This window comes from Oryctolagus cuniculus, chromosome 4, assembly GCF_964237555.1.
Source record: "Oryctolagus cuniculus chromosome 4, mOryCun1.1, whole genome shotgun sequence".
NCBI lineage: Eukaryota > Metazoa > Chordata > Mammalia > Lagomorpha > Leporidae > Oryctolagus > Oryctolagus cuniculus.
In genome coordinates, this window is record NC_091435.1 from 150,966,782 (window position 1) to 150,992,481 (window position 25,700).

Below are 25,700 nucleotides of genomic sequence, written 5' to 3' on the forward strand. Positions count from 1 at the left end.
CCCAGCTCCACTCCCAATTCCAGCTTCCTGCTAATGCACACCGTGGGAGGCAGCAGGTGATGGCCCACGTACTTAGGTCCTGTGTGGGAGACTCAGATGGAGTTCCAGGCTCCTCACTTCCACCTGGCCCAGACACTTAAAGCATGAACCAGCAGAGGGAATCGATCTGTCTCTCCCTGGCTCGCTGGCTCTCTTTCAAGTAAAATGTAAACCAAAAATTTCTTAATAAATAAAATCCTGGCTCCACCACCCACTGGCTGGGGGACATGGGAGAAGTCACTTAACATGAGTGCCTCCACTCCTCTCTCGCCAACATCCTCAAGAGCTGTTGTGGGAATAGAACAAATTATGTGAACCAGCCGGCACAACACTTCACCTATAACAGGCTCACTCTTTCTAGGTAGATGCCCATACTCAATAAATGGCAGAGCGGGGAAAGGTAAACCCAACACTACGTGCTTCACAACCAGCCCCTCACTCAACTTTAACTCAACTTTTACTCATCCTTAACAGCCCAGCAAGGTTAAACCCTTTCCTCCCCCTTTTAAAAGGACAGGAAAACCCAGAAAAGCTAAGACAAATTTGCCATGACTGCAGGCTGATTAAGAGACAGAATTCAAAACCAGCTCTCAGATGCTATTAGCAAAGGGGAAAAGAAAAAAAAAAAAAAAAAAAAAAAAAACCTTTCCTATACTTTTCTGACCCCATGTTGCATAGCATGAAAGTGTGGTTTTCTTTTAACAAGTTCCACCCAGGCGAGCAGAGCCAACTGCTAGCAAGTGAATGCAACACTGACTGGACCTCCACCTCCCCAGAGGAGACCGAGCAAAACCAGAGGGGGCGAGAAGGCTGCTTGTGTGTGGCTGCCCAAGACCCCGCCTCCCCAATTTATAAAGTCTGCCTCACTACTGTGCCCTTGGCACCACGGTCCACTGAATTTTTCTCAGACAACATTTTTAAGAAATGGGCAGAGTAGCAAGACCTAGGGCACAGCTAAACACAGTTCCCTTGCTTTTTACCGGGGCCTGCTTATTTAACGTCACCCCAAGCCCTAGCGAAAGTCTGGCCCGGCCAGCTGGTGAACCATTAAAGCACCCGCCAAGAAGTGGAGTGTGGCTGTGAAAGCTTCCTGAGAGAGGGAGGGAGGGAGGGAAGTGGGAAGGAAGACACCCTCAGGACGCAACCGCAGCCAGCGCAGCGCCAGGGTCACCAGCAGCATGGTGGTCTCCAGTTCCCAGGCACTGCACCTAGCAAGAGGAATCCAAACTGGAGTGGGCTCCTGCTTGGACCAACAGAGGATGGCCCAAGTGCCACCTGGAAGGATGGGGTACCTGAGACCCCCACCCCACATTAGAAAGGTCACACACCCTGGATGACCACCTCGGCGGAGCTCCCAGGCAGCGTCCACGACAGACACGTGCCAGGGCCACCCTAGACGCCCACAGCCCCGCTGGCCAGCGACTACCACAGCAGAGACGTCCAGACCGAGAGGCGCTGGGCAGAGACCCCTCCAGCCCTCTCCCAGCTCCCAAGTCACAGATCGCTGCTGGGAGCCGCAAAGGTCTGGCAGAAACAGAACCCAGAACAAGGAGCAAGGCCAACACCCTCACTTCCTCTCTTCCCCCCAACCCCGGCACAGCCAAAACCAAGGAAGAAAACACTAGATCCGCGGTCCTCCGAGCTCTCCAGCTGCAGCGCACACCAGGGCGGGCACCCACCGAGACGGCCAGAGCCCATGCATCACGCCCCGGTGGCATCAGACGCCAAGCACACAGTCGCCGTGTTTGTAAGCAAGGGGGCCAGGCTGCGGCCATCGGTGACTGACGGTGGCTATTCCCATCACTGTCTCCCTGTCCGCAGCCTCTGTATCTCTCAGATAATCCGGCAAAGGAACAGAACAAACACCTTTCCAGCTTCCTTGAAGGAAATGCCGAGCTGTCAATGGGCTGCTCATGCCTGGACAGACACAGCCGGGACGGCCGCTAAGGAGAGATTTAATTTTCCTCCAGGCAAACACGCACCACCCCGCAAGCTGCAAATCCCCACAACACAGAAGGGGACAGAACAGCTCCGTGTGGACAGGCTACGGTCCACAGGGACCCCAGCGCTCTGTGAACCCGGGACTTTGAAGATTCTCAGCAACACCTCCGGCCACCCCCACAGCCGACGCGTCTTCTTTCGGGATGGGGACGCTCCGAGGAGAGACACTGTGGGGAGCAGGCCGGACTAGACTGAGTTACTGGAATTAAGACTTATTCTATGCATCTGCTCTCCCACAATATGGCGCTGGGAGAGAAGTAAACAGCTTCCGCACAGCTGCCTCCAGTTCAACCAATAAACTGTAGGACCTGCTCCTGATTGGAGGAGAGCAGCGTACTCGGCGTGTGGGTAGCAGAGTTGGGATTGGCGGAGGAGGACTATAAAGGAGGAGAGAGACGGCATGCACCGGGAACATCTATGGGGAACATCTAGCTGAAGGAACACCTGTGCAGCCCCCGAGAAGAGCCGGCCGGCGGTGTGCCGCTCCCCTGCGGAAGTGGGGAATGCGGCCAGGGGGAACTGCCCTTCCACGGAGGTGGAAGGGATAGTAGCCAACCCGGGAAGAACCAGCAGCAAACCCGGGGAGGGCCGAGCAGACGAAAGAACAGCGCAGGGTCCTGTGTCGTTCCTCCACGAAGAGGGGGAGCGACAGACACCCTGGGAAGTCACATGACGGCAGAAATGGCTGCTAACGGCAAGAGTCTGCACATGCGCCGTGGGTTCCTGTCAGGGGCCTGGGACAGTCTGCGTTAGCTTGTGGGTCTCTGTAACCCCAGAGGAAGACACATTCAATTTGCGTGGGGCAATAGAATCCAGATTCCAGTAGTAGGTAGGTATTTCTCCGTTCTAGCCAACAGCCCAAATGAACATGGTTTTGCTAAGGTGGCCGCAAGAAAAACACGTGTGAGAGAGCCACTGAGATAGGAGGCTGACGGGGGCCCAGCAGGTGCAGCTGCCACCGGTGACGCCGCCATCCCACATGGGCACCAGTTCCAGTCCCAGCTGCTCCACTTCCAATCCAGCTCCCTGCCATGGCCTGGGAAAGCAGCAGAGGATGACCCAAGTCCTTGGGCCCCTCCACCCATGTGGGAGACACAGAGGAAGCTCCTAGCTCCAGGCTTTGGACCAGCCCAGCTCCAGCCATGGTGGCCATGTGAGGAGTGAACCAGTGGATGGAAGACACATCTCTCTCTCTCTCTCTCTCTCTCTCTCTCTCTCTGACTCTGCCTCTCAAATCTTTAAAAAAAGAAAAAAGAAAAGAAAGGATGCTTACACTCAAATGCACACACTAACTGAATAGCTAACTGTTCTCCATAGCTGGAACACCTGGTGATTTCTTTGTATTTTACAAGAAAGAGTGCAAGCGAGTGGTTTCTTGGCTCTAAACAATCCCAAAATGAGCCTGTAAAGCACTTTGCCTTCTTCCATGAGTGACCACGACCACAGCCTAACAAGGCACTCATTCACCCAGCAAGCCCATGAACACCAGGCAGAAACCACCAACGCCAAGTTCTTCCCATCAGCCTGCATAGGTCCTCAAACTCCTTCCATAAAAATCCACCTCTTTCCCTACTGCGGCCCCCTTGCCCGTGAAAGCTGTAAAGTGTGCTCATTGGAGACAGTTCTGAAAACGCCAAGAGTAAGAAATCAAATCGTCAGCACTCTGAGCAACACCAGGGACCCGCTGGTAACATCAGGGAAAGCATTGTCCCCGAGCCGTGCTTCTGAGGCTGTACGGTGAGGCAACCTCCCCACGCACTGCTGTGAGGCAGGGCTATTGTGGAGTACAACAAAAGCCAGCAGACTGAAATGTCACGGCAATGTCAAGGTCTGGAATTCCCAGTCTCGCTCGCAATTTCTTGCATTTGCTTCCCTTTAACTGCTAGCGAGCAGTCCACGTTCCTCAGCCCACACTGGGAGTTAACTCTGGTCTAGGCCTCTGTCTCACATGCACACATTCTTTTACTGCACATATGGTTTGTTTGTTTTTAAAGATTTATTTATTTTACTTGAAAGTCAGTGTTACACAGAGAGAAGGAGAGGCAGAGAAGAGTGTCTTCCATGCACTGATCCGAAGCCAGGAGCCAGGAGCTTCCTCCCAGCCTCCCACGTGGGTGCAGGGGCCCAAGGACTTGGGCCATCTTCCATTGCTTTCCCAGGACACAGCACAAAGCCAGATAGGAAATGGAGCAGCCGGGACTCGAACCGATGCCCACATGGGATGGCCAGCACTGCAGGCAGCAGCTTTACCTGCTACGCCACAGCGCCAGCCCCTGCACATATGGTTTTCCATACACTTGACATATACCTCCATGAGTTAATGTTTCCATTAATTAGTTCATAGCAATTTGTCCATATATCCACACACATCAATATTTTATTTGAAAGGCACAGTTATGGGGGGAGAAGGAGGAAGAGGATGAAGACGGGAGAGGAGGAGGAGGAGGATGATGATGACAAAGAAAGATCTTCCATATGCTGGTTCACTCCCCAGATAGCCACAACAGCCAGGGCTGAGCCAGGCCAAAGCTAGGAGCCAGGAGCTTCATCCGGGTCCCCCACGTGGAGGCACGGGCCCAAGCACTTGGACCATCTTCCGCTGCCTTCCCAGGCACATTAGCAGGGAGCTGTACTGGAAGTGGAGCAGCCGGGACTCGAACCGCCGCTCATACAGAATATCAGCATTGCAGGCAGTGGCTTAACCCACTGCGGCACAAAAAACCAGCAACACACATCATCCCTTCTAATGTGGGGGGCCACTTGACATGCTAACACCCCATGGGGGACGGAACATGAGCCAACACCTCCATAAAGCGTGTGGGTCTATGTGGGAACAAGGAGCAGCACGGGGTTGTCTCACCTGTCCCCAAGGTCAGCCCGGGGACAGACGCCTTCCCAGGGCCCTCTGCTCCACAGGGAGTACACCCATACTCTTTATGCCTCTGTGTTACTCTCCGCAAGGCACTGGCAGTAACAGCCAACCCATAAAGTGACGCTGCGAACTCAATGAGTCCACCTGTGCAACGTAGTAGACGCTCACTATCACTGGCTGTCATTACCATTATTAAAGGACAGGAGACAGAACAGGCAGCAAAGATGGCCAGGACCCACCCCAGCGCAGCCCTCACCTCCCTATACCAGAACCCTGGCAGCCACACTGACTAATGGCTTACACTAAGCGCCACTGCTGGGATAAAGAAACCAAGACACAAAGACATTAAGTAACCTGTCCAAGGTCACTCAGCTGTTAAGAAGCAACCCGTTGGTACTCATTCACCCTACATCAAACATCAGAAGAGTCACTCTAACAAGGCGGGGCTCAGGCAGTAAACAAACGCATTCTGGTTCTTTCACAGCCAACACACATTTACAGACAAAGACATGGAGGTGCAGAGGCTGTGTGACCCACAGCGGGCGAGGGGTTTGAAGCCAGCCAGTCTGGCTCCAGAACCCAGGCTTTGTCAGGGGTCCCGTGACGTAGCCACTCCACAGGTTTCAAATGATTCCCCAATTCACCTACGTGCTTGCCCTCACGTTGGAGAGCGGTGTGGTGGGGTGGGGACCACTGAGGCACAGGCCCTAAGCCCGACCATGAATGGCCAAACTTCACATCCAAGGTGGGGGGGGGGGGGAGCAGGTGCACAGGAAAGCCCGCAGGTGTGTTTACCTTCACAACAAGCCTATCACCAAAGCAGTGCCAGAGGGGATGTCCTTCTCCACTCCCAGGTTGCTCTGGATGTTAGCTGACCCTCTCAATGGATTTGGGGCTCTCTGGCCTCCCAAAGGGCCGTGCCTGCCTCCTCCAGCACCTCTCTCTCCACGGTTAAGTGCACAATCCGCCATAGACCCCAGCACCCAAGGGACTTAGCTCACCAGGCAGGGTGCCAGGTTCGTTCACAAAGACTCTCCCAGCCCAGACAGGCAAGGCCGAGAGTTTGGTGCCTGCTTTAACAGTTGCTCCTCACTTCCCTCATCCATCTACGGCTTCAAACATTTCCTCCCCCGGTGCACCCCACACACGTGTGCATGCGCCCAGAAGGGGCTGGAAGGAGAGCGAGCGAGGACATGGTGACACTGGCCTTGAAGAAAGGAAGTCTCCTCTCCTGCTGTCCCCGGGCAGAGAATCCCTGGCGAGAAGCCAGGCTGCTTCCGCCTCCTGCCTCTGGGTTTGCAAGCTCCAAACAGGGCTGTCTGGTTTGTGCTTTGTCTTCGAGAGAACGCATCTGCTGGTTTCTGGAGGGGGCAGGCAGATGTGCGCCCAGGCTCGAGGCAGGTTTGGGGGAGCACAGATCGCCCAGATCCCAGGGATCTTCCAGCCCACCATGCAATTGGCCCGGAGACCGCCCCCACCTGAGCAGGGAGGGAAGCCCAGAACACTTCCAAAATTAACCGCTTCCACCTCCCAGGGAAGGGCAGGCTGGAAAAGCCAGCTTTTCATCACCCTGAGCCAACCAGGCGCTGCCGTACAGCCCTCCTCTTCCTCCTTAGACCACTTTTCCGCCCCAGAACAGCTGCCTTTGGAGCTAGCAAGGACAATGAGGAAAACCCCACACTTCGGGATTAAAAAAAAGAAATCTACACACAGGTGTGCGCAGAATACCGCAAACCGTGATTCTCAGTAGACTTCGAAAATCTCCATGTGGCGTCTGTTTAACAAACCTGGGAAAAGACGACGGCTCTATGGCACGTGCATTTTTAAATCACATCCACACGTTACCTTCTATGTCATCTCCTGGCAGGGCAGTCACACACCTGCATGACCCACTTCTTGGAATCGGCTCCATCCTTCTATCCATTGCTCAGCCACGCCGGATCCCCGGACCCCTGGCTTGGCCTCAGCCAGCCACAAATCCACTTAGCACTGGCCGTTCCCTCCGTTTGCAATGTTCTTCCCTCCATACGGCCCCAAAGTCCACTCTCTCCAGACTTTCCTGGCCATAGACTTGATACTGCCCTCCACTGCCTCCTTCTGTGACTCACTCTTCTCCTTAGCCGACACCCCTACATCACCCACTGTGTATTTCCAATGTTTCTCCTATTCCCTCCGCTTTGTAACGTAAGTCTCAAGAGGACAGGGCCTCCAGGCCCACGCTCTTCACTGAGCTCTCCCCAGCACCCAAAACTGTCCCTGGCGCATAATCAATAAATACTGGGTGAATTAATACTTAAAGCTAAGCTGTGTGTCTGTGGGAAGACATGTTTATTTTCTTAAGCGAAAACACTGGGCTCCCATCCAAAGGCCTCTCTGGCTCGCTCCGATACAGATCAGAGGGCAAAAGGGGACCCGGCGCTGTCCACAGAAGGGCGGAGGCAAACTGGGGCTGCAGGAAGAGGCAGAGACGGCTGCATGCGGAGGTCTTTGCGTACCCCCGACGTCAGCCGGCAGCCGGGTCAGGCAGCCACGTGCCCAGGAGGTCAAGTCCAGGAGCCGTGCCTGAACCCAAGGGGCAAAGGTGTCGCTGCCACAACCCGGTCACCAACTTGGCTCAATCAGGAGTCAAAGCCAGGAACACTGAACGCTCCAGCTCATGAAGGGAAGTGGAGGCGGCAGCAAGATCCCTCCCTGGGGGGCCTGAAAGTACACAGGAGGAGTCTTCAACAAGTTCACGGAAAATATGCACCATCTTCTGGTTCCCTTTGTCCGTGACCTTCATGGAGTATTTTTGTATGGTCGATCCTCATTATTTTGGGGTTCCATATTCATCTCCTCACTGCAATTTAATTTTCCTCTTCAGAGGCAGAGAGACAGAGTGCTCCCATCAGCAGCTTCACTCCCCAAATGCCCACAGTGAATGGGGTTTAGAGAGCCAGAGCCCAGAGCTGGAAACTCAACCCAGGCCCCCCACCTGTGGGTGGGGGTGGGGGCAGGAACCCCGTCACGTGGGCCATCACTGCCTCCCAGGGTCTGCGTTAGCAGGAAGCCAGAGCCAAGGAACAACAGGCGCTCCGGAGCGGGAAGCAAGTGTCTTAACCACCAAGCCAAACGCCATCTCCAACGTACCAAAATGGACATGGGGCGGGGCGGCGCAGCGGTCACGTCACGGCTGAGGACACCCACATCCCACACCACGGCGCCAGTCTCAGTCCCCGTTCCGATCCAGCCTCCTGCTACTGCAGCCTGGGAGGCAGCAGATGGTCGCTCAAATGCTCGAGGCCCTGCCACCCACGCGAGAGCAGTTTCATGCGACTGCGGCTTAGGTGGTTTTGCTTTTAAAAGTGGCCATGAGGCTGCACTGCCCTGGAGAGGCCAAGTCCAGGAAGCAATGACGATAAACTCAGGGACATGAAGGATCTTCAAACAGAAGCCCGTGGAAACACCGTGACCCACGGCCCGCAGGAACTTAACTCCACGCTTCCCCTAGGAACCAGGGCTTAGTACCTGCTATTCAGCACTTGCACCTCTATAGGATACAACTTGCGTTGAGTGACAAGACCCATAAAACGGCCCGTCTTCCGGTCCCGAACACACCTGCCCCACCCCGGGCCGCCGCTCCCAGCACACGCGCGTCCTCTCCAGTCTCTGTCACCTGGCTCTCCGCTCTCTCCCTGTGCTTAGCACGGTCAGCCCCTGCCCCACCTCTCCCTCACCCACAAATCTGCAGGGGACCCCCAGAGCACCCAGGGCTTGACAGAAGGGACAGACCCCGGCAGCCGGACAAGGTCCACAGAACCTGTATGGAGGGCGACCTCCCGCCCGGCTCTGTATGAGGCTTGCAGCAAATACTCATCAGGCCTTGCTGCCCTGTGCCACACGTGGCCACCAAGCCCTGGAGACAGGTCCCCAGGGAGGGGAGCTGAGGACAAAATACACACAGACCCTTGAAGACTTAATGCAAAAACCTAACACACTACCACAGTGATTTTGTCATAATGAATCCATGTTGACACGACACCAAGCTTTTTAATGTGCCTACTAAGGAATCTTTATTCTGTGGCCTGGGCTGCTCTGAGTCAGTCTGGGTTACAACACCACCGCGAGGAGGGCAGCTAGCGCCACTGCCCAGGCCCAGCCCCCACCACCACCGGCTCGCCTTATACATGGTCCAAGTACTCTCTGGGGCCAGCAGGAAACACCTGTCCCACGGCTTCCTGTGACACACTAACACCTCCGGGCATCCACAAATGGACTCGGAAGTCAGGGTTGAAAAGATGAACCAGTTTCACCCCCTAGCAGACAGCATCATGCAGGCTGAGATGTGGGGCCACCTCGGCACGACCTACAGCAGTGGCCAGCCCGCAGCAGGTGAACAGAGCGAATCGACCAATCCTTTCCTTGGGGGAGGGGGGGCGCAGACAAACTCCAACCTGTCCACTGCATTTGGGATGACAGAATACGTAACACCCACGAGAGACCTGGACAGTGCTGGGCCTAGCATGGGAGACCGGCTCCGCCTCATCACCGAGCAGTGAGCCCAGTATCCATGCCCGTCCAGGCTACTAGAACCTTCCACAGTGACAGACGTGTTTTGTTTGGCCAATCCAGTTGTCACTGAGCTCCTGAAATGCTATCGCTGGGACTAGGGCACTGAATTTTTTTTAACTTACTAAATAATTTTAATCTGAAATTCAAACCACCACACGTGGCCCGTGGCTACCCTACGGGACAGCACAGCTCCACACTGGTGCTGGGATGGACTGAGATAAAGCTTACAAAAAACAAAACATCACTGTGTACACACTACAGCCCCACAGTTTGCTGGGGACAGCAGGGGTGCCATGGTTTAAAGAATTCCCCGGGGGCCGGCACCACGGCATGGCAGTAAAGCCGCCGCCTTCAGCGCCCATATGGGCACTGTTTCAAATCCCAGCTGCTCCACTTCCAATCCAGCTCTCTGCTACGGCCTGGGAAAGCAGTAGAAGGTGGCCCAAGTCCTTGGGCCCCTGCACTCGGAAGAAGCTCTTGGCTCCGGGTCAGCGCAGCTCCAGCCATTGCGGCCAGCTGGGAAGTGACCCAGCAGATGAAGACCTTTCTCTCTGCAACTCTGCCTTTCCAATAAATAAATAAATTAAAAAAAAAAAAAAGATGTATTTATAAGAATTCCCAGCCTGAGATTCGGAGAGCCCAACACAACCAAGTCAACCCATCATAAGTAAGAAACGGAGAAATAAAGTGTGTACAGAACAGGCAGGGAAGGGCAGCCGGGGTTCCTGGTTCCTAGGAGGGCACTGAGGACCCCGCCACAGGGCTGCATGTGCAGCCAGCCAGTTTCTGGCACATTCCACTCCTCCCTCCCACCCCCATGCGCAGGGGCCAGGTGTTGTCTGACCTTGCCGGTGACCTCTGCGGCCACACAAGCCGGTTCTCCCCCAACAGCGCCCTGCATTCTTCCAGCTCTGTGTCCCCCCACAGGCCCCTGATATGTGCAGGGGTTGCTCAGGTTTGCTGGGGATGGCGAAACCAAGACCCACGGGGCGGCTGTGCAGAATGCTCACAACTGGTTTACACTCAGGTCAGAAAAAAAAACGCTCATGAAATTCCAATCAACTTCTAGTCTCCCAAGAATGTTCCCAGCAGGAAAGCCCGGCCCAGCCTCAACAGCTTTTCGTTATCATTAAGATTAATTACATTCCGCATACAGCAGACAATGAAGAAATGAACAGGGATGCGGAAGGGGGAGGGTGGGAACTATCAGGACAGGAAAGCCAAAAATCGGCGACAGCTCGGCAGACAAGGAAAGGATCCGCCCTCAAACACTTGGGCGATTCTGTGAGCTCATTCCTTCTCCCCCCTTAAAGGGCTCAGCCACTTCTCTGCTCAGTCCATCCAACTTGGCCAGATACACAGAAATCTGAGGCTTGAAGCTCTGTGTAATGCTCCACACAGCCCTGGGTTTGGGCTCCTCTGGGGCTTCCCCGATGGAAAACACTGGAAATCAGATCCACAGGCCTCCCACCCACAGGCTGGGCTGGGGGGGCCCCAATCACCTCCCAGCCACGTGCCAAGAACAGGGACCCAGCTCCGCACCTCCAGTTCAGTCTCCCGTCTGTTGATATCATCCGTGGATTGATTTAACTTCTCCAGTTCTCCCTAGTAGGGGAAAAAAAAAAAAAGACTTAAAAACATCCGTTTCCGGCATAAGCTGGTCCAATATCCTGCAAAGTTAACCGGAGCCCAAAGCAGAGGAGGGTAGCAGAGTGAGATCGCTCTCCAGGAAAACAGCAGAGGCTTGGCTGGGCTGGGCGAGCAAGTGGATGTCAACATTTCTAAAAGCCCCTCCACTACCACAATGGGTGTCACGGGATCCCAAGCGCTGTCTGTTCTTACAAGGTCAAACACCCCTTCCAGGTTTGGGCCTTCAGGAAAACCTTAGCAGCCCAATCCAAACAACAGCATATGCCTCAGAGCAAGAAAACCGTGATGAAGGCAGCGGCCAAGCCACAGGTATGATCAGACTCAAGGAAGCCATTTAAACCCTAAGACAGAATTCCCGTAATTCACTCATCAGTGGTTGTCTATATTTTTCAATTCCTTTTCCCACTGGCCACTGTTCAACCTAGCTACCTGGAAAGAAAAAAACAGAAAAAAAATCTCGCTTTAATCCAGATTCCTTATATTTAAAGAATACAGGAGCTGGCATTTCGTAGAAAGTTCCCAACCTGAAGTTGGCATCTTTACTCTGCGAACAAAGCACCTGGCTAACAGAAGTCCACACCAAGAACACAGGATTTAGCCGTCCAAACCCACGATTTTAATTAATACAATTCCTAACAGAGTGGGTTTTTTTCCCCTACCTGATCTTTTATCTTGCTAATCTGACAAAAACAATTCATTTAAACCCCAACCGCTGAGTTAAGTGCGCTTTAAATTGATCTGTGCACTGAAAAACCAATTAGAGCTCCAGAAACCGCAGAGCAGGCTTGAAACCTGTATTTTTTTTTTTTAAGATGATTTATGGAAAGGGTAGAAAACCGGGTCTTGGGAAGGAATTTGCTGTGCTTTTTCGCTTGAGGGGTGAAGAGGTTAAGCTGTCACTCCTACATGTCGGCTTGGAAATCGTTTTTTAATCATCACTCCTGGAAATGGAGACGCAGGAAGCAGGGCCATTCCGCCCGCCGCCTCCACCGCGGCTCCGCGCCTCGGCTGTCCCCATCTCAGCTCCCTCTCCACGGGGAAAAGCAGGGTTTTAACCCGCTGCAGGTCTAGCGGGACGCTACGCCAGGGGGACAATACACCTCTCAGGCTGCGGACAATGAATCCACCGGGCTGAGAGAGGACTCTGGCCGGGCACCTCGGCCAGGTGACAGCTCGAACCCGGCCCGGGCGCCCGCCCACGCTGCGGGAGAGGACGACGCCCACCCGCCCCGGCCACCCTCGGCGCGGGCGCTGCGGGCCAGCGGCTACGCAGTGCCCGTGGCGCCGTGAACCAGGCTTGGGGGGACCCCGATACCCGCCTGGCGCCCCCGCCCCCTTTTCCCTTTGTTGTAATTCGCCCGCCCCACCGCCCCCAGGTACCCCGGCTCTGCGGGAGGACCCCCGCCTGCAGTCAGGCCGCATCCACGCGGGCACAGGAGCCTCCAGACGGGGGTGGTTAATAATAATAATAATTTTTTAAAAGGCTCCCCGTCCGACCCTCTCGCCCCGGGGCAGCGCGCCAGCGGCCGAGCGCGGGACAAGCGTGTGCACCGCCTCGGCGGCAGCTCTGGCGCAACCGGCTGGCGAGGCGCGCGCGCCGTGCGCCCTACCTGGATCCGGGGGTCCACCTCCTCCTCCTCTTCCAGGCCCTGCTCCATCCCCTCCTCCGCCACCTCCTCCACGTCCCGAGCGGGCGGCAGGGACTCGGCCGGCTCCTCGGAGCGGCTCCGCTTCGCCGCCGCGTCCATGCGAGCAGCGCCCGGGACGCCCACGCGCGGCGGGCGCTTGAGCGCAGCAGGGGTCGCGGCGGCGCAGGCTCGCCCAAGCCGCTCCCCGCCCCGGAGCCTGGCAGCCGCCGACGCGGAGGAGACGCGGCCGCCCCCTTCCTGCGGCTGCGGGAAGCGCAGCGCAGCTCCGCCCCGCCCGCCGCCCGCGCTCGGCCGGTGCCACAGTCCCGGGCCCGTCACAGACGCTGGACGAAAACCTGGGCCGCTTCCTTCCCTTGCTCAGGCCCCTGGACCCAGAGCACGGGGAGCCTGGTGGCTGCAGCCACCGGAAGATTTCCCGGAAAAGGGAAGTCAAGGGGCCGTTCTTGCACGCACGGGGCAAGAAGAGGAGCGCGCGGCAGCGCCTCATGGGGATTCCTTGTCCTAAGACCCCGCTCCCAGCCGCAGGCTTTCCTGGGTGTGTGCTCCTACCTGGATAGCCAGCGAGCACGGAGAATCTAGCCCGCTGGATGCAGGGCCCTGGTTTAGCCTTTTCAAAGCTGGGGGGCCCCCTCTGGCCTTGGCTCTGTGAGCTGGGGAGGTTTCCTGCACACCCCCCGCCCGCCGTGGGGACCATCACAAGAGGGCCACTGTGATGTGGGGCAGGTGAGATCAGAAGGGGGCGGGGGTGGGTGAGGACAAGCCTCCCGGAGACACCAGTGTCCTTCTGGAAGCCTGTGGTCAAAGCCACCTTTGGGAAATCTGCTTGGGATGGGTGCCCTCAGATGCTAAGCTAGGGGACTCTTCATTGGACAGGAAGCCACCCTGCACCTGCTGGCCGCGTGGGGCGCTCTAAAAGCTGGGTCCTGGCCCCTGGAGGTGGTGCAGGTGTGTGTCATGGGAGTGTTTCAAAAAAGGTTCCACCTGTTCCGTCTTTAAGGCTAGGGTGAGTCAGCAGTTCTTGAGAGTTGTTTCCGAACTCGAAAGACATAATTGCTTTGGTTTGGGTTTTCCAGTAATAGGAGGAGGCAGGGACAAGATGGCCAGCGAGCGTCACCCAGAGACACGGACCCAGCAGCTACTGAGCAAGTTCATCCTGTTTCTGAATACCTGAGGGGCAGAGGTTGAAAAGCAGAAATGCCAAGTCTGCCCTGACAGTAACTGCTCTCTCTCGGGAGGTGGGACCCCAGCCTTCCCACCATTCTACACAACCGGCTCCACCCTAAGCCGAGGGGTGGGGAGCTTGGCTCCAGATGGCCTCCAGGGAGGTGGGAGCTGGAGCTTCAGACTTGCATGTCTTTTTCGGAGACCTGTGCCAGGTCTAGTGTTAATCCCAATGGTGTTTCTAACGTTCAAAGAAGGAAAATAAAGCACAAACAGTGCCGTACGTTTTCCCTTGGTACCTATGCATGCTTATAAATAAAAGGAAAAACTCCAGGAGGAGTCATACCCAAGAAAGACTGGCTACCAACCCTGGCCCAGGGAAAAGGGGCAGGGAGGGGCCCGGGATTGGCTGCTGGGGCTTTGAGGCAAAGGGTACTCAGCTGCCCAGAAATGCTTCCGTTTTGCACATTAGTATTATTAAAATTTTAAAGTCAAAACAACACATACCATAGTCATTTTCTATTGTTGTGTGGCAATGTACCACAAATACAGTGGCTTAAAACAATGCTCAAGGGGCCAGCACTGTGACATAGTGGGTAAAGCCACCACCTGCAGCGCCCCCATCCCATATGGGCACTCGTTCAAGTCCCAGCTGCTCCACTTCGGACCCAGCTCTCTGCTGTGGCCTGGGAAAGCAGTGGAAGGTGGGCCAAGTCCTTGGTCCCCTGCACACTGGGGACCTGCAGAAAGCTCCTAGCTCCTGGCTTTGGGGGCCACTGAGGCCATATGGGGAGTGAACCAGCAGATGGAAGTCTCTCTGTCTCTGTATGTCTCCTCTTTCTCTAACCTTGCCCTTTTTTTTAAGATTTATTATTTTTTTTGAAAGGCAGAGTTACAGAGATGCAGAGATAGAGAGAGAGAGAGAGAGAGATCTGCCATCCGCTGGTTCACTTCCCAAATGGCAGCAACGGCTGGAGCTGGGCCAGATCCAAAGCCAGGAGCCAGAAGCTCCTTCCAGGACTCCCATAAGGGTGCAGGGGCCTAAGGGCTTGGGCCATCTTCCACTGCTCTCCCAGGCCCTAGCAGAGAGCTGGACCAGAAGTGGAACAGCCAGGATGAAAACTGGTGCCCATATGGGAACCCTGGCTTTCAAACAAATCTTTTTAAAAAAATAAAAATAAATAAATCTTTAAAAAATAAAAAACCAACAACACTCATTGTCCCCCCGGTCTCGGGACAGCCTTCAGACATGGCTCGCCCAGGGTCTCTCGAGAATTCACTTCTTCCGGTTCTGGAGGCCAGGAGCCAAAGGGGAGGGCACCAGCAAGGCCAGGTATTGCTAGCCTCTCAGTGCTTTCTTGGGTGTTGGAATGAGGCCTAGAGTTTGCGCTCTCTCTCTCTCTCTCTCTCTCTCTCTCGGAAGATTTATTTATTTATTTGAAAGGCAGAGTTAGAGAGAGAAAGAGAGATGTTCCATCAGCTGGTCCACTCCCCAAATGGCCTCAATGGCCAGAGCTGGGCCAGGCCAAAGCCAGGAGCCAGGAGCTTCTTCCAGGTCTCCCACATGGGTGCAGGGGCCCAAGGACTTGGGCCATCTTCCACTGCTTTTCTAGACCACAGCAGAGAGCTGGATCCGAAGTGGAGCAGCTGGGACTCGAACCTGCACCACAGTGCCACCCCTGGGATCTCTGTTACAGGGGCACCAAAGCCATTGGTGAAGGCTGTTAGTAAAATGGTGTGGTCTTATCTATGGTTCCATCTACACCCTGACACCATCCTAGGTTCTAGTCCCCACCGCCATTGCTGGAAGCCCGGTGACCCCTTGGCCCACCTCTATCCTAATGGGATTTGCTGCTCCTACTTCCCTGCCCACCCCTGCCCCAGCAAAGTTTTAAGAGGACCTGTTCCTGAACAGGTGCTCTTTCTTTCTTTTTTTTTTTTTTTTTTTTTTAAGATTTTTTATTTATTGACAAGTAGAGTTACAGACAGTGAGAGAGAGAGAGAGACAGAGACAGAGACAGAGAAAGGTCTTCCTTCCATTGGTTCACCCCCCAAATGGCCGCTACGGCCGACGCTGTGCCTATCAGAAGCCAGGAGCCAGATGCTTCCTCCTGGTCTCCCATGCGGGTTCAGGGGCCCAAGCACTTGGGCCATCCTCCACTGCCTTCCCAGGCCACAGCAGAGAGTTGGACTGGGAGAGGAGCAACCAGGATTAGAACCCGGTGCCCATAGGGGATGCTGGCACCAAAGGCGGAGGATTAGCCAAGTGAGCCATGGAGCCAGGCCAGAGGTGCTCTTTCTCTCTCTTTTCTCTCTTTCTCTTGATCTCTCTCCCTCTCTCTGCGTCTCTTGTTCTCTGGATCTCTCTCTTACACTCTCCCTCCCTTTTTCCCTCTTTGCCCCCTCCCTTTGGTCTGCCGGGTTTCCCCCAAGAAACCCTCTCCCTTACTCCGGTGTTTGGTGCGTTTTGTGGTGGCCTTCAAAGGCTGCACCTTCCCACCTCTGTGTCCTGGGACACGGAGCGTTAGGATCTCAGCCTGTGTTCTGCAGAGCTCACACAGTCAGTGTATAACAGAGTGCTTGTGAGACAAGCGAATGCTGCACATTCGTTTCAGCTGGCACACCCATCAGGAGCGATGGGCCGGAGCCCTGGACATCTCCCAGACCTTTCACAGTGTGCGAGAGCTCCAAATGACCTCATGCTGAGACAGTGTATGCCAGTTGCTTTTATCCTCCAGTCCCCACCCCCTGAGTTGGTTTAATTCCAGGTGATAACAGAATTTGGAGAACAAAGACCAAAAGCTGACTCTGGCTGGATTCTGGGGTTTGCTAAGTGAGAATGGCTGAGTGAGAGCCACTAAGAACCAGGGAGCCGCTGTGTGGTTACTTCCCCACTTTTGTACCCAAGTTCACGTGCTAGCTCTGGGTGGCGGGGAATCCTGATGCTTAGGACTGGGACTGACAGTCAGCCTCACTCCAGGCCCAGGGAACAGCTGGCTTCCTGCCGGACTTCCTGATCCCCATGCAGCCCAGGGGCCCTTCTTGGCGGCCCTGCTTTCAGCTCCCCGCGGCCCGCGCTTCTTCGCCTCTCTTTGTTTTTGCGTGATAGCCTGACCTTCCTATCTGTCTTCTCGAGCTGTTTCAGGGCGGCCTCTTGCCCCCTTTGCAGGTAGACACGGTGCTTGCCTATGTAGCATTTGCCAAACTCTCATTTTTACACAAGTGCACGCTTGGAATTTTCTGGAAGTTTTGTGACATGTGATATCCTAACCGACTAAAGGCAGAAGTTACACGACGCCAGCTGTCTTTCATTATGAAATTTGCAGGGGGAGGGAGGACATTTAGCCTAGTGTTTGGGTGTCTCATATCCCATGTCCAAGTGCCTGGGTTTGAGTTTCAGCCCCACTTCCAGTCCAGCTTCCTGCGTATGTGCTGGGAGGCAGAGGTGCTGACTCAAGTAGTTGGGTCTTTACCACCCACATGGGAGACCAAGACTGAGTTCCATGGGGCCAGCGCTGTGGCATAGTGGGTAAAGCCGCTGCCTGCAGTGCCGGCATCCCATATGGGCGAGACCCAGCTGCTCCACTTCCGATCCAGCTCTCTGCTATGGCCTGGGAAAGCAGTAGAAAATGGCCCAAGTCCTTGAGCCCCTGAACCCATGTGGGAGACCCAGAAGAAGCTCCCGGCTCCTGGCTTTGGATCAGCACACCTCCGGCCTTGTGGCCAACTGGGGAGTGAACCAGCAGATAGAAGACCTCTCTCTGTCTCTCTGTCTGTCTCTGTCTATCAGACTCTCTCTCTCTCTCTCTCTCTCTCTCTCTGCCTCTCCTTCTCTCTCTGTGTAACTCTGACTTTCAAATAAATAAATATTTAACAACAACAACAACAAAAGACAGAATTCCCGACTGGGCATTGGGAGTGAGCGGGCAAGATGGGAGTTCTTTGCCTGCCTCTCTGTTTCACGCTCTCTCTCTCCCTCTTTTGTCTCTCAAATAAATAGTTTTTTAATTAAAAAAATGAAAAATGTAAAACAGTATCTTCCTCACTATTTGTTTTGTTTTGGAAGCTATTTTATCTTTTCATTTTGTAAACTATAGTTATTTTCATAAAATTATACTTGTATTAACAAGTGATAGATTTAGTTGTTAGATTAATTCATTTAAAATATTCGCTGTCCACTCTGCCTGTCAAAAAAATAAAAAAAAAAAAAATATTTTTAATTTCTGTGCAGTAGCTACCAGGAAGTAAAGCTACATAAACAAAAGTTCTTAGGGATCATCAATCATTTTAAAGAACACAAAGTTTGGGAACTCTGATCTACAGAAATGGGTCCTGTAGTTCCAGGTTTTCTTGTTTTACTTGCCTTTTTTTTTTTTAAGATTTATTTATTTATTTGAGAGGTAGAGTTCCAGACAGAGAGATCTTCCACCCACTGGCTCACTCCCCAGATGGCCACAAGGCCGGAGTGGGGCCGATCTGAAGCCAGGAGCCAGGAGCTTTTTCCAGGTCTCCCACGTGGGCACTGGGCCCAAGCAGTTGGACCATCTTTTACTGCTTTTCCAGGCCATAGCAGAGAGATGGATTGGAAGAGGAGCAACCAGAACTCGAACTGGCACCCATATGTGATGCCGGCACTGCAGGCAGAGGCTCAGCCCATTTTGCCATAACGCCGGCCCCTTAACTTGTCTTTAAATGTCTAAATTTCTCTTCACTCAATGGGTGCACACTCCACCCCTTCCCCAGGACCTCCACTGGCCATTGGTGGAGTACAAGGGCAGTTCAAAAAGTCCATGGACAAATGAGAAGAAAAAAATCCGTTTATTTTGGTGCGGAGGCGAGGGTTGGGCCCAGCGGCTAAGACACTGCTTGGGGTACGTGCGTCTGGTGTCAGAGGGCCTGGCTGCAAGTTCAAGCTCCACTTCCCATTCCAGCTTCCTGCTCAGGCACACTCTGGGAGGCGACAGGTTCAAGTACTTGGATCCCCAGCACCCTTGTAGGAGACTCAATCAGATTGAGTCTGATTGGCAGTTAGGCGTATCCGTGAGGTCAGATAGGGGTGTGAGATCATGAAAGGGGCAGAGCAAAGGTGTGGTCTCAGCTCACAAATCTAATCAATCTACTCCTATCTGCCTGCCTACCTCAAAGCCATGCAAGGGACAGCCCCAGTCAGAACAGCTTGGAAGGAGCCGCCGCATCTAGGCAGCAGCCACGAAGGGTCAGTGTGGTGTGCGTGGAGTGGAACAAAGCTTCAAAGAGGATCTGAGGCAGGGCTGTGAGGCCTGAAGTGCCTGGGAGGTCAGGCCGGCACAGTGGCTTAACAGGTAAAGCTGCCACCTGCAGTGCCGGCATCCCATATGGGCGCCAGTTCGAGTCTTGGTTGTTCCACTTCCAGTCCAGCTCTCTGGTATGGCCTGGGAAAGCAGTAGAAGATGGCCCAAGTGCTTGGGCCCCTGCACTCAGGTGGGAGACCCAGAAGAAGCTCCTGACTCTGGGCTTTGGCCTGGCCCAGTTCTGGCCATTTAGGCCATTTGGGGAGTGGACCAGCAGATAAAAGATCGCTCTCGCTCTCTCTGTAATTCTACCTCAAATTAAAAAAAAAAATGAGGTCAGGCTTTGAGTGACTAGGAGACACCATGAGGCTCTCCATTATAGAAGTTTAGGTTAGGGCAAGAGTGAATTCATTTTGGGACATACTGATTTTTATGGGAAAACCCTGAAAGCACAGCTAGTCCTTGAACTTGGAAATGGAGATCCAGTCATGTAAATGCTAAGCACACCCTTTGGAAGGCCTTCCCTGCCCCTGCAAGAGTGTCAGAGTTCATCCAGTCTCTGAGGATTGCTCTAGCATTAGCCTGCACTCAAGTCCCTTCTGGTGCAGCTCACAGAGAATCGGCAGTCGCAGGAACTGCGGTTGAACTGGGTTCAGCTCCAAACTGCAGCATCTGTGAGCTGTCCGGCCTCGTGTACTCTCTCCGAACTTCAATACCCTCGCCTGTGAAACAAGAATAAGATGACTGGTGTCTCCCTCGCAGAGACATCATGAGGACTGCATAGGAGGATGTTTACAAGAGAGCCGGCACATCCCAAAGTTCTAATTCACAGGGCTCCCCCCACCTTTGTTCTTCTCCTCTGCCCATGCCCTAAACCTAAGGGAACCAGGTATTTTACAGAAGAGATTTTTTTTAATTTCATTTAAATACAAGTTTCATGTAAGAAGAGCTATTTTTAATTTTTTTTTTTTTTGACAGGCAGAGTGGACAGTGAGAGAGAGAGACAGAGAGAAAGGTCTTCCTTTTGCTGTTGGTTCACCCTCCAATGGCCGCCGCGGCCGGCGCGCTGCGGCCGGCGCACCGCGCTGATCCGATGGCAGGAGCCAGGAGCCAGGTGCTTCTCCTGGTCTCCCATGGGGTGCAGGGCCCAAGCACCTGGGCCATCCTCCACTGCACTCCCTGGCCACAGCAGAGGGCTGGCCTGGAAGAGGGGCAACCGGGACAGAATCCGGCGCCCCAACCAGGACTAGAACCCGGTGTGCCGGCGCCGCTAGGCGGAGGATTAGTGTAGTGAGCCGCGGCGCCAGCTTTAATCTTCATTTTTTATATGGAAGATGTTCATTTATTTTCATCTAATGAAAGGCAGAGTGGCAGAGAGAGAGAGAGAGAGAGAGAGAGAGAGAGATCTTACATCTGCTGGTTCACTCCCTAAATGCCTGCAACAGTCAGGGCTGGGCCAGGCCAACCCCGGAGCCTGGGGCTCCGTCTGGGACTCTCACATGGGTTGCAGGGCCCAAGCACTGAATCCACATCTGCCGCCTCCCAAGATGCATTAGGTGTGGAGGCGCTGGGACACAGACTGGACTCTGGAGCAGGATGCAAGAGTCCTTGGCAGTGGCTTACGACCAGCACCCATATGGGATGCTGGCGCTGCAGGCCGTGGCTTACCGGCTGTTCCACAGAGCCAGCCTCAACAAGCAGTGTCTTAATTGCTGTGCCACACACCTGCCCTGGAAGAGCATTTTAGAGTAGACCTGCAATCCTTCAACACTGTGCGCTTCAAAAAGCTCCTGGGAGATAGAATTCAAAGACAAGTTTCTTTTGGACTCCAAATGACTGGTTCTCAGTACACAAGGAGCCGGAGATGCCAGTTTGAAAGGGATCAGGGCCTCCGCATTAGAGAGACATCTGTTTCTTCCAGCCACTCATTAACGTTAACATGTTGCCAAATTGTCTTGTGCTGTGGCCGCTCCCTTCTAATGAGAACCTTTATTTGTGCCCTAAATTGAATTAAACTCAGGTCTCTTGACCCAGATGAATTGCAGGCCAGAGCACTTGGAGAACCCAGGAAAGAGACTTTCAGTGTTCTATGATCTCAGAGGATCTGTAGATATTTAGCATGGTGCTGGAACCCTGGAGCTAGAAAATGAAGAAAGAATGTTCTATACCTTACAAACCACTGAGCAAAAACCTTGCAGCCAGGATTCTGGAGTGGATTTTAAAGGGCGGAGGATGCTTCTATGCTATGTAAGAGAAATGGCTGAGCCCTGTGACCCCGTTGGGTTAACCACAAACAAATCATGTCAGCACTGCCCTCACTTCCTAGGAACCTCCTGGAAGGAAATACGCAAGACAGGAGTCCTCACTGTCACGGGTAACAGGCCCAGGCAAGACCATCTAACTCAGTCCCCCGATAAAGGAAACCAAAACTTCACACCCAATAGTGAAAAAGCTTGTGTAGTTTTTGAAAAAAAAATTATTTATTTCAAAGGCAGAGGAAGGAAAAGAGAAAGACAGAGACAGAGAGAGGGAGGGAGAGAGAGAAAGAGAGAGAGATGTTCTATCTGCTGACCTAGCTTACTCCCCAAATATCCACAACAGCCAGGGCTGAACCAAGCATGAGCCAGGAGCCACAAACTTCATCGGTTCTCCCACACAGATGGCAGGGACCCAACTATTTGAGCCTGCTGCCTCCCATTAGGAGGAAACTGTATTGGAAACGGAGCCAGGAGTCAAAGCCAGGCACTCTGATAAGGGATGCAGGTGACCCAAGTTATGCCTTTTTTTTTTTTTTTTTTTTTTTTTTTTTGACAGGCAGAGTGGATAGTGAGAGAGAGACAGAGAGAAAGGTCTTCCTTTTGCCGTTGGTTCACCCTCCAATGGCCGCCATGGCTGGCGCGCTGCAGCCGGCGCACTGCGCTGATCCGAAGGCAGGAGCCAGGTGCTTCTCCTGGTCTCCCATGCGGGTGCAGGGCCCAAGCACCTGGGCCATCCTCCACTGCACTCCCTGGCCATAGCAGAGAGCTGGACTGGAAGAGGGGCAACCGGGACAGAATCTGGCGCCCCAACAGGGACTAGAACCCGGTGTGCTGGCGCCGCTAGGTGGAGGATTAGCCTATTGAGCCGTGGCACCGGCCCCAAGTTTTGTCTTAAACACCGAGCCAGAGTGCTTGCCTGACGAAGAAAGATTTTTACTGGGACTTTACCCTGCAAAATGAAACATAAAATTATAAAAACAAGGTCTTCTTTTCTTGTATTTTAAAAACGAGTTATTTTTTGGACAGATATTTATCGGACATCCATTATGTGAGTGTTTCTGGCCAGTGACAATACAGCAGTGAACAAAATAGACAAAGTCCCTGTTGTCTTGGGGCCTACAGTCTAAAGGAACACAGCCAGACATTTAAACACATAACCCTTGGGGCCAGCTCTGTGGCGTAGCGGGTAACGCCGCCACCTGCAGTGTCTGCATCCCATATGGGTACCGGTGCAAGTCCTGGCTGCCCCACTTCCCATCCAGCTCTCTGCTGTGGCCTGGGAAAGCAGTAGAGGATGGCCCACGTGCTTGGGCCCCTGCACTCATGTGGGAGACCAGGAAGAAGCTCCTGGCTCCTGGCTTCGGATCGGCACAGCTCTGGCCATTGTGGCCAATTGGGGGAGTAAACCAACAGATGGAAGACCTCTCTCTGTGTCTCTACCTCTCTCTGTAACTATCTTTCAAATAAATAAAATAATTCTTTAAAAATACAAAACAATACACTGTCTCCAAACTGCAGGCTAGGCCACTACCCCCAGACCCATAATTTTGCATGTTTTTTTTTTTTTCCTGATAAAGTTGTATGATCACATAATATGAAATTTGTCTGTTTGGATTTGCCCTTCCTGGCACAATTACAAACAGTACAATTTTGGAAACAATAATTTTCCCAGGTGTCTGTCCCACTCTGATACTCAAGCCCTTCTCACATCCTGTTGGTCTCTATCCTCCTGGATGGCCTCTCGTCTCACGCTGCCATTTCCTCCTAGGGAAACCGCTCTGCAGATGACTAAGGCCGTTCACCAAAACTGCTTTCCTAATCTTCTTGAAATCTTGCTGATTTTGCAAGACTGACGGTTTGACTTTACCATCAATTTCTGTGTAGTTTGCATTGCGTCACGCTCTCGTAGCTTGGCGATTGTAGAGAGAATAATGGGAAAAGGCGTTGAGTCAATGGGCAGGAGTGGAAGGTGGGTTTTCAAAGGAAGGGCTGTGCGGTCAGTCTTTTAGTGACAAACAGTGCGTCGTGGTGACTTCAGCTGCAGACCACTGTCTGCTCACTAAATTCATTCCCGTGTCTGTTTCAGCAGTTCTCTAACGGCCTTTCTTTTCCTTCCATTTGGCAAGGTGTGCGGCTTTGTGACTAAGCAAACAGCAGCGGCGCACCTGCCCCACCAGAATGCCCCTCCTGTGCTCCTTTGCGTGTTTCCCTTTTCTCTGGATGCTGATGACAAGGAGGCCCTGGAGGATGGCAGATCCACAGGATGGAGCAACCCACATCCCCGAGTGGCTGCCCAGGGGAGAATCCCCCTGCCAACTTGAGGACCTGCTCCCCAGAGATAAGATCCCCCCCACTGAGACATAAAATGCTCAGGTCTGTCTGTCACTGGGACTTGGTCTATCTTAAATTACCAGTGCTCTACTGAGCTCTCAAGAACGGGATCATGAATGCCCAGTAATGAGGACCTGCTTAGCCAGTATCCTGCGACTTCCTGTCAACAACACCGAGTAACCCGGATGGTTACTGGCCTGGGGCGGAGAAGCAGTGACAGCACAGGTAGGTCCAAAGGCTAAACAGCCATTGTAGCCATTTGGGGAGTGAACCAGCAGATGGAAAATCTCTCTTCCTCTCTCTCACCCTTCCTCTCTCTCTTTCTCTCTCTGTAATTGCCTTTGAAGTAAATAAATAAACATCTTTTTTTTTACAGGTTTATTTATTTTATTTGAGAAGCAGAATTACAGAGATAGAGAGGGATAAACACACACACACACACACACACACACACACAGGTCTTTCATCCAGCAATTCACTCCCCAGATGTCCACAACAGCTGGAGCTGGACCGATCTGAACCCAGGAGCACTTGGGCCATCTTCTACTGCTTTCCTAGGGCATTAGCAGAAGCTGGATCGGAAGAGGAGAAGCCAGGGCACAAACCAGCATCCATATGGATACTGGTGCCACAGGTGGAGGCTTAACCCACTACACCACAAGGCAGGCAATAAAAATCTTTTAAATAAAAATAAAAGAGAGGGCGTGGTGGACTAAAATCGATTTTGGCAAAATTCACTAGGACTCTCTGCTCATGAAATTGGTTTGAAGTCGACTAGAACAAGATGGAGAGACATGACTTAACAACAGCGCATTTCTAAACATTTTAACATTTAAACATTTTAAACATGTATCTTTTGTGTGTGTGTGTGTGACAGGCAGAGTGGACAGTGAGAGAGAGAGACAGAGAGAAAGGTCTTCCTTTTGCCGTTGGTTCACCCCACAATGGCCGCTGTGGCCGGCACGCTGTGGCCGGCGCACCGCGCTGATCCGAAACCAGGAGCCAGTTGCTTCTCCTGGTCTCCCATGGGGTGCAGGGCCCAAGCACCTGGGCCGTCCTCCACTGCCTTCCCGGGCCATAGCAGAGAGCTGGCCTGGAAGAGGAGCAACCGGGGCAGAATCCGGCGCCCGACCGGGACTAGAACCCCGGGGTGCTGGCGCCACAGGTGGAGGATTAGCCTAGTGAGCCACGGCGCCGGCCTAGACATTTAACATTTAAACATTTTAAACTGGACATTTTAGGGTGCATTTCTCCAAGTATTGTGTCTGGAAGGAGAAGGCAATCACCTCACACTGTTCTCTTAGAGAATGTTCCCTTGAGGTATTTTGCCACCAGGTGCTACCCTAGACGTGAAATGTGCTCAGAGGAGCGTGCCTGGGGTTGGGAAGGGCTAGCGAGATGCAGCTGGTGTTTGGTCACCTTAAGTTGCTATTTCTTAACTCTGTCCAGTTTTTAATTAGGCTGCCTTAGTGGAAAGTGAGTTCTCTGTGGAGGTCATTGAATAAACTGGCCGGTGGAATTACTGACATCCGGTCACCTTACCCCTGCATGAATGGTAATTCCCATTGTTCAATCTATACTTAATAGTAATTATAGAGGATGACTCACGCAACTGGTGCTATTTTAAGAGTAAGTGATGGAAGCATATCTCAAACTGTCATAGACAAAGGAAAGGAGCAGGAATAGTGGAGTGGGAGATGTACCGGATTGTGCAACTGCGAAGTCCAAGGAAACCTTTTTGTTTGTTTTGTTTTGTTTTGTTTTTAATAGGAAACGTTTATTTAATAAATATAAATTTAAAAAGTACATCTCAGGGCTGGCGCCGTGGCTCACTTGGTTAATCCTCTGCCTGAGGCACCGGCATCCTATATTGGCGCTGGGTTCTAATCCCAGTTACTCCTCTTCCAGTCCAGCTCTC

General features: G+C 53.2%; 1 protein-coding gene across 2 annotated transcripts in view; it reads right to left on the minus strand.

Annotated features, from left to right (window-relative positions):
* SH3BP5 (SH3 domain binding protein 5) overlaps nucleotides 1-13,442 on the minus strand; it is a 57,786-nt gene extending 44,344 nt beyond the window's left edge. Inside the window, exons 1-2 of one of the 2 annotated variants that reach the window (XM_008266026.4) lie at nucleotides 13,312-13,442; nucleotides 11,006-11,068 (exon numbers count right to left, since the gene is read on the minus strand). Coding sequence is in view for 1 of the 2 variants with exons in the window: in XM_002716172.5 (XP_002716218.2) it covers nucleotides 11,006-11,068; nucleotides 12,724-12,861 (201 nt within the window). In the remaining variant the exon portion in view is untranslated. Of the gene's footprint in view, nucleotides 1-11,005; nucleotides 11,069-12,723; nucleotides 12,967-13,311 lie in introns of those variants that run through there. The other variant, XM_002716172.5, reaches the window with a different exon arrangement.
* Nucleotides 13,443-25,700: the final 12,258 nt, after the last annotated feature.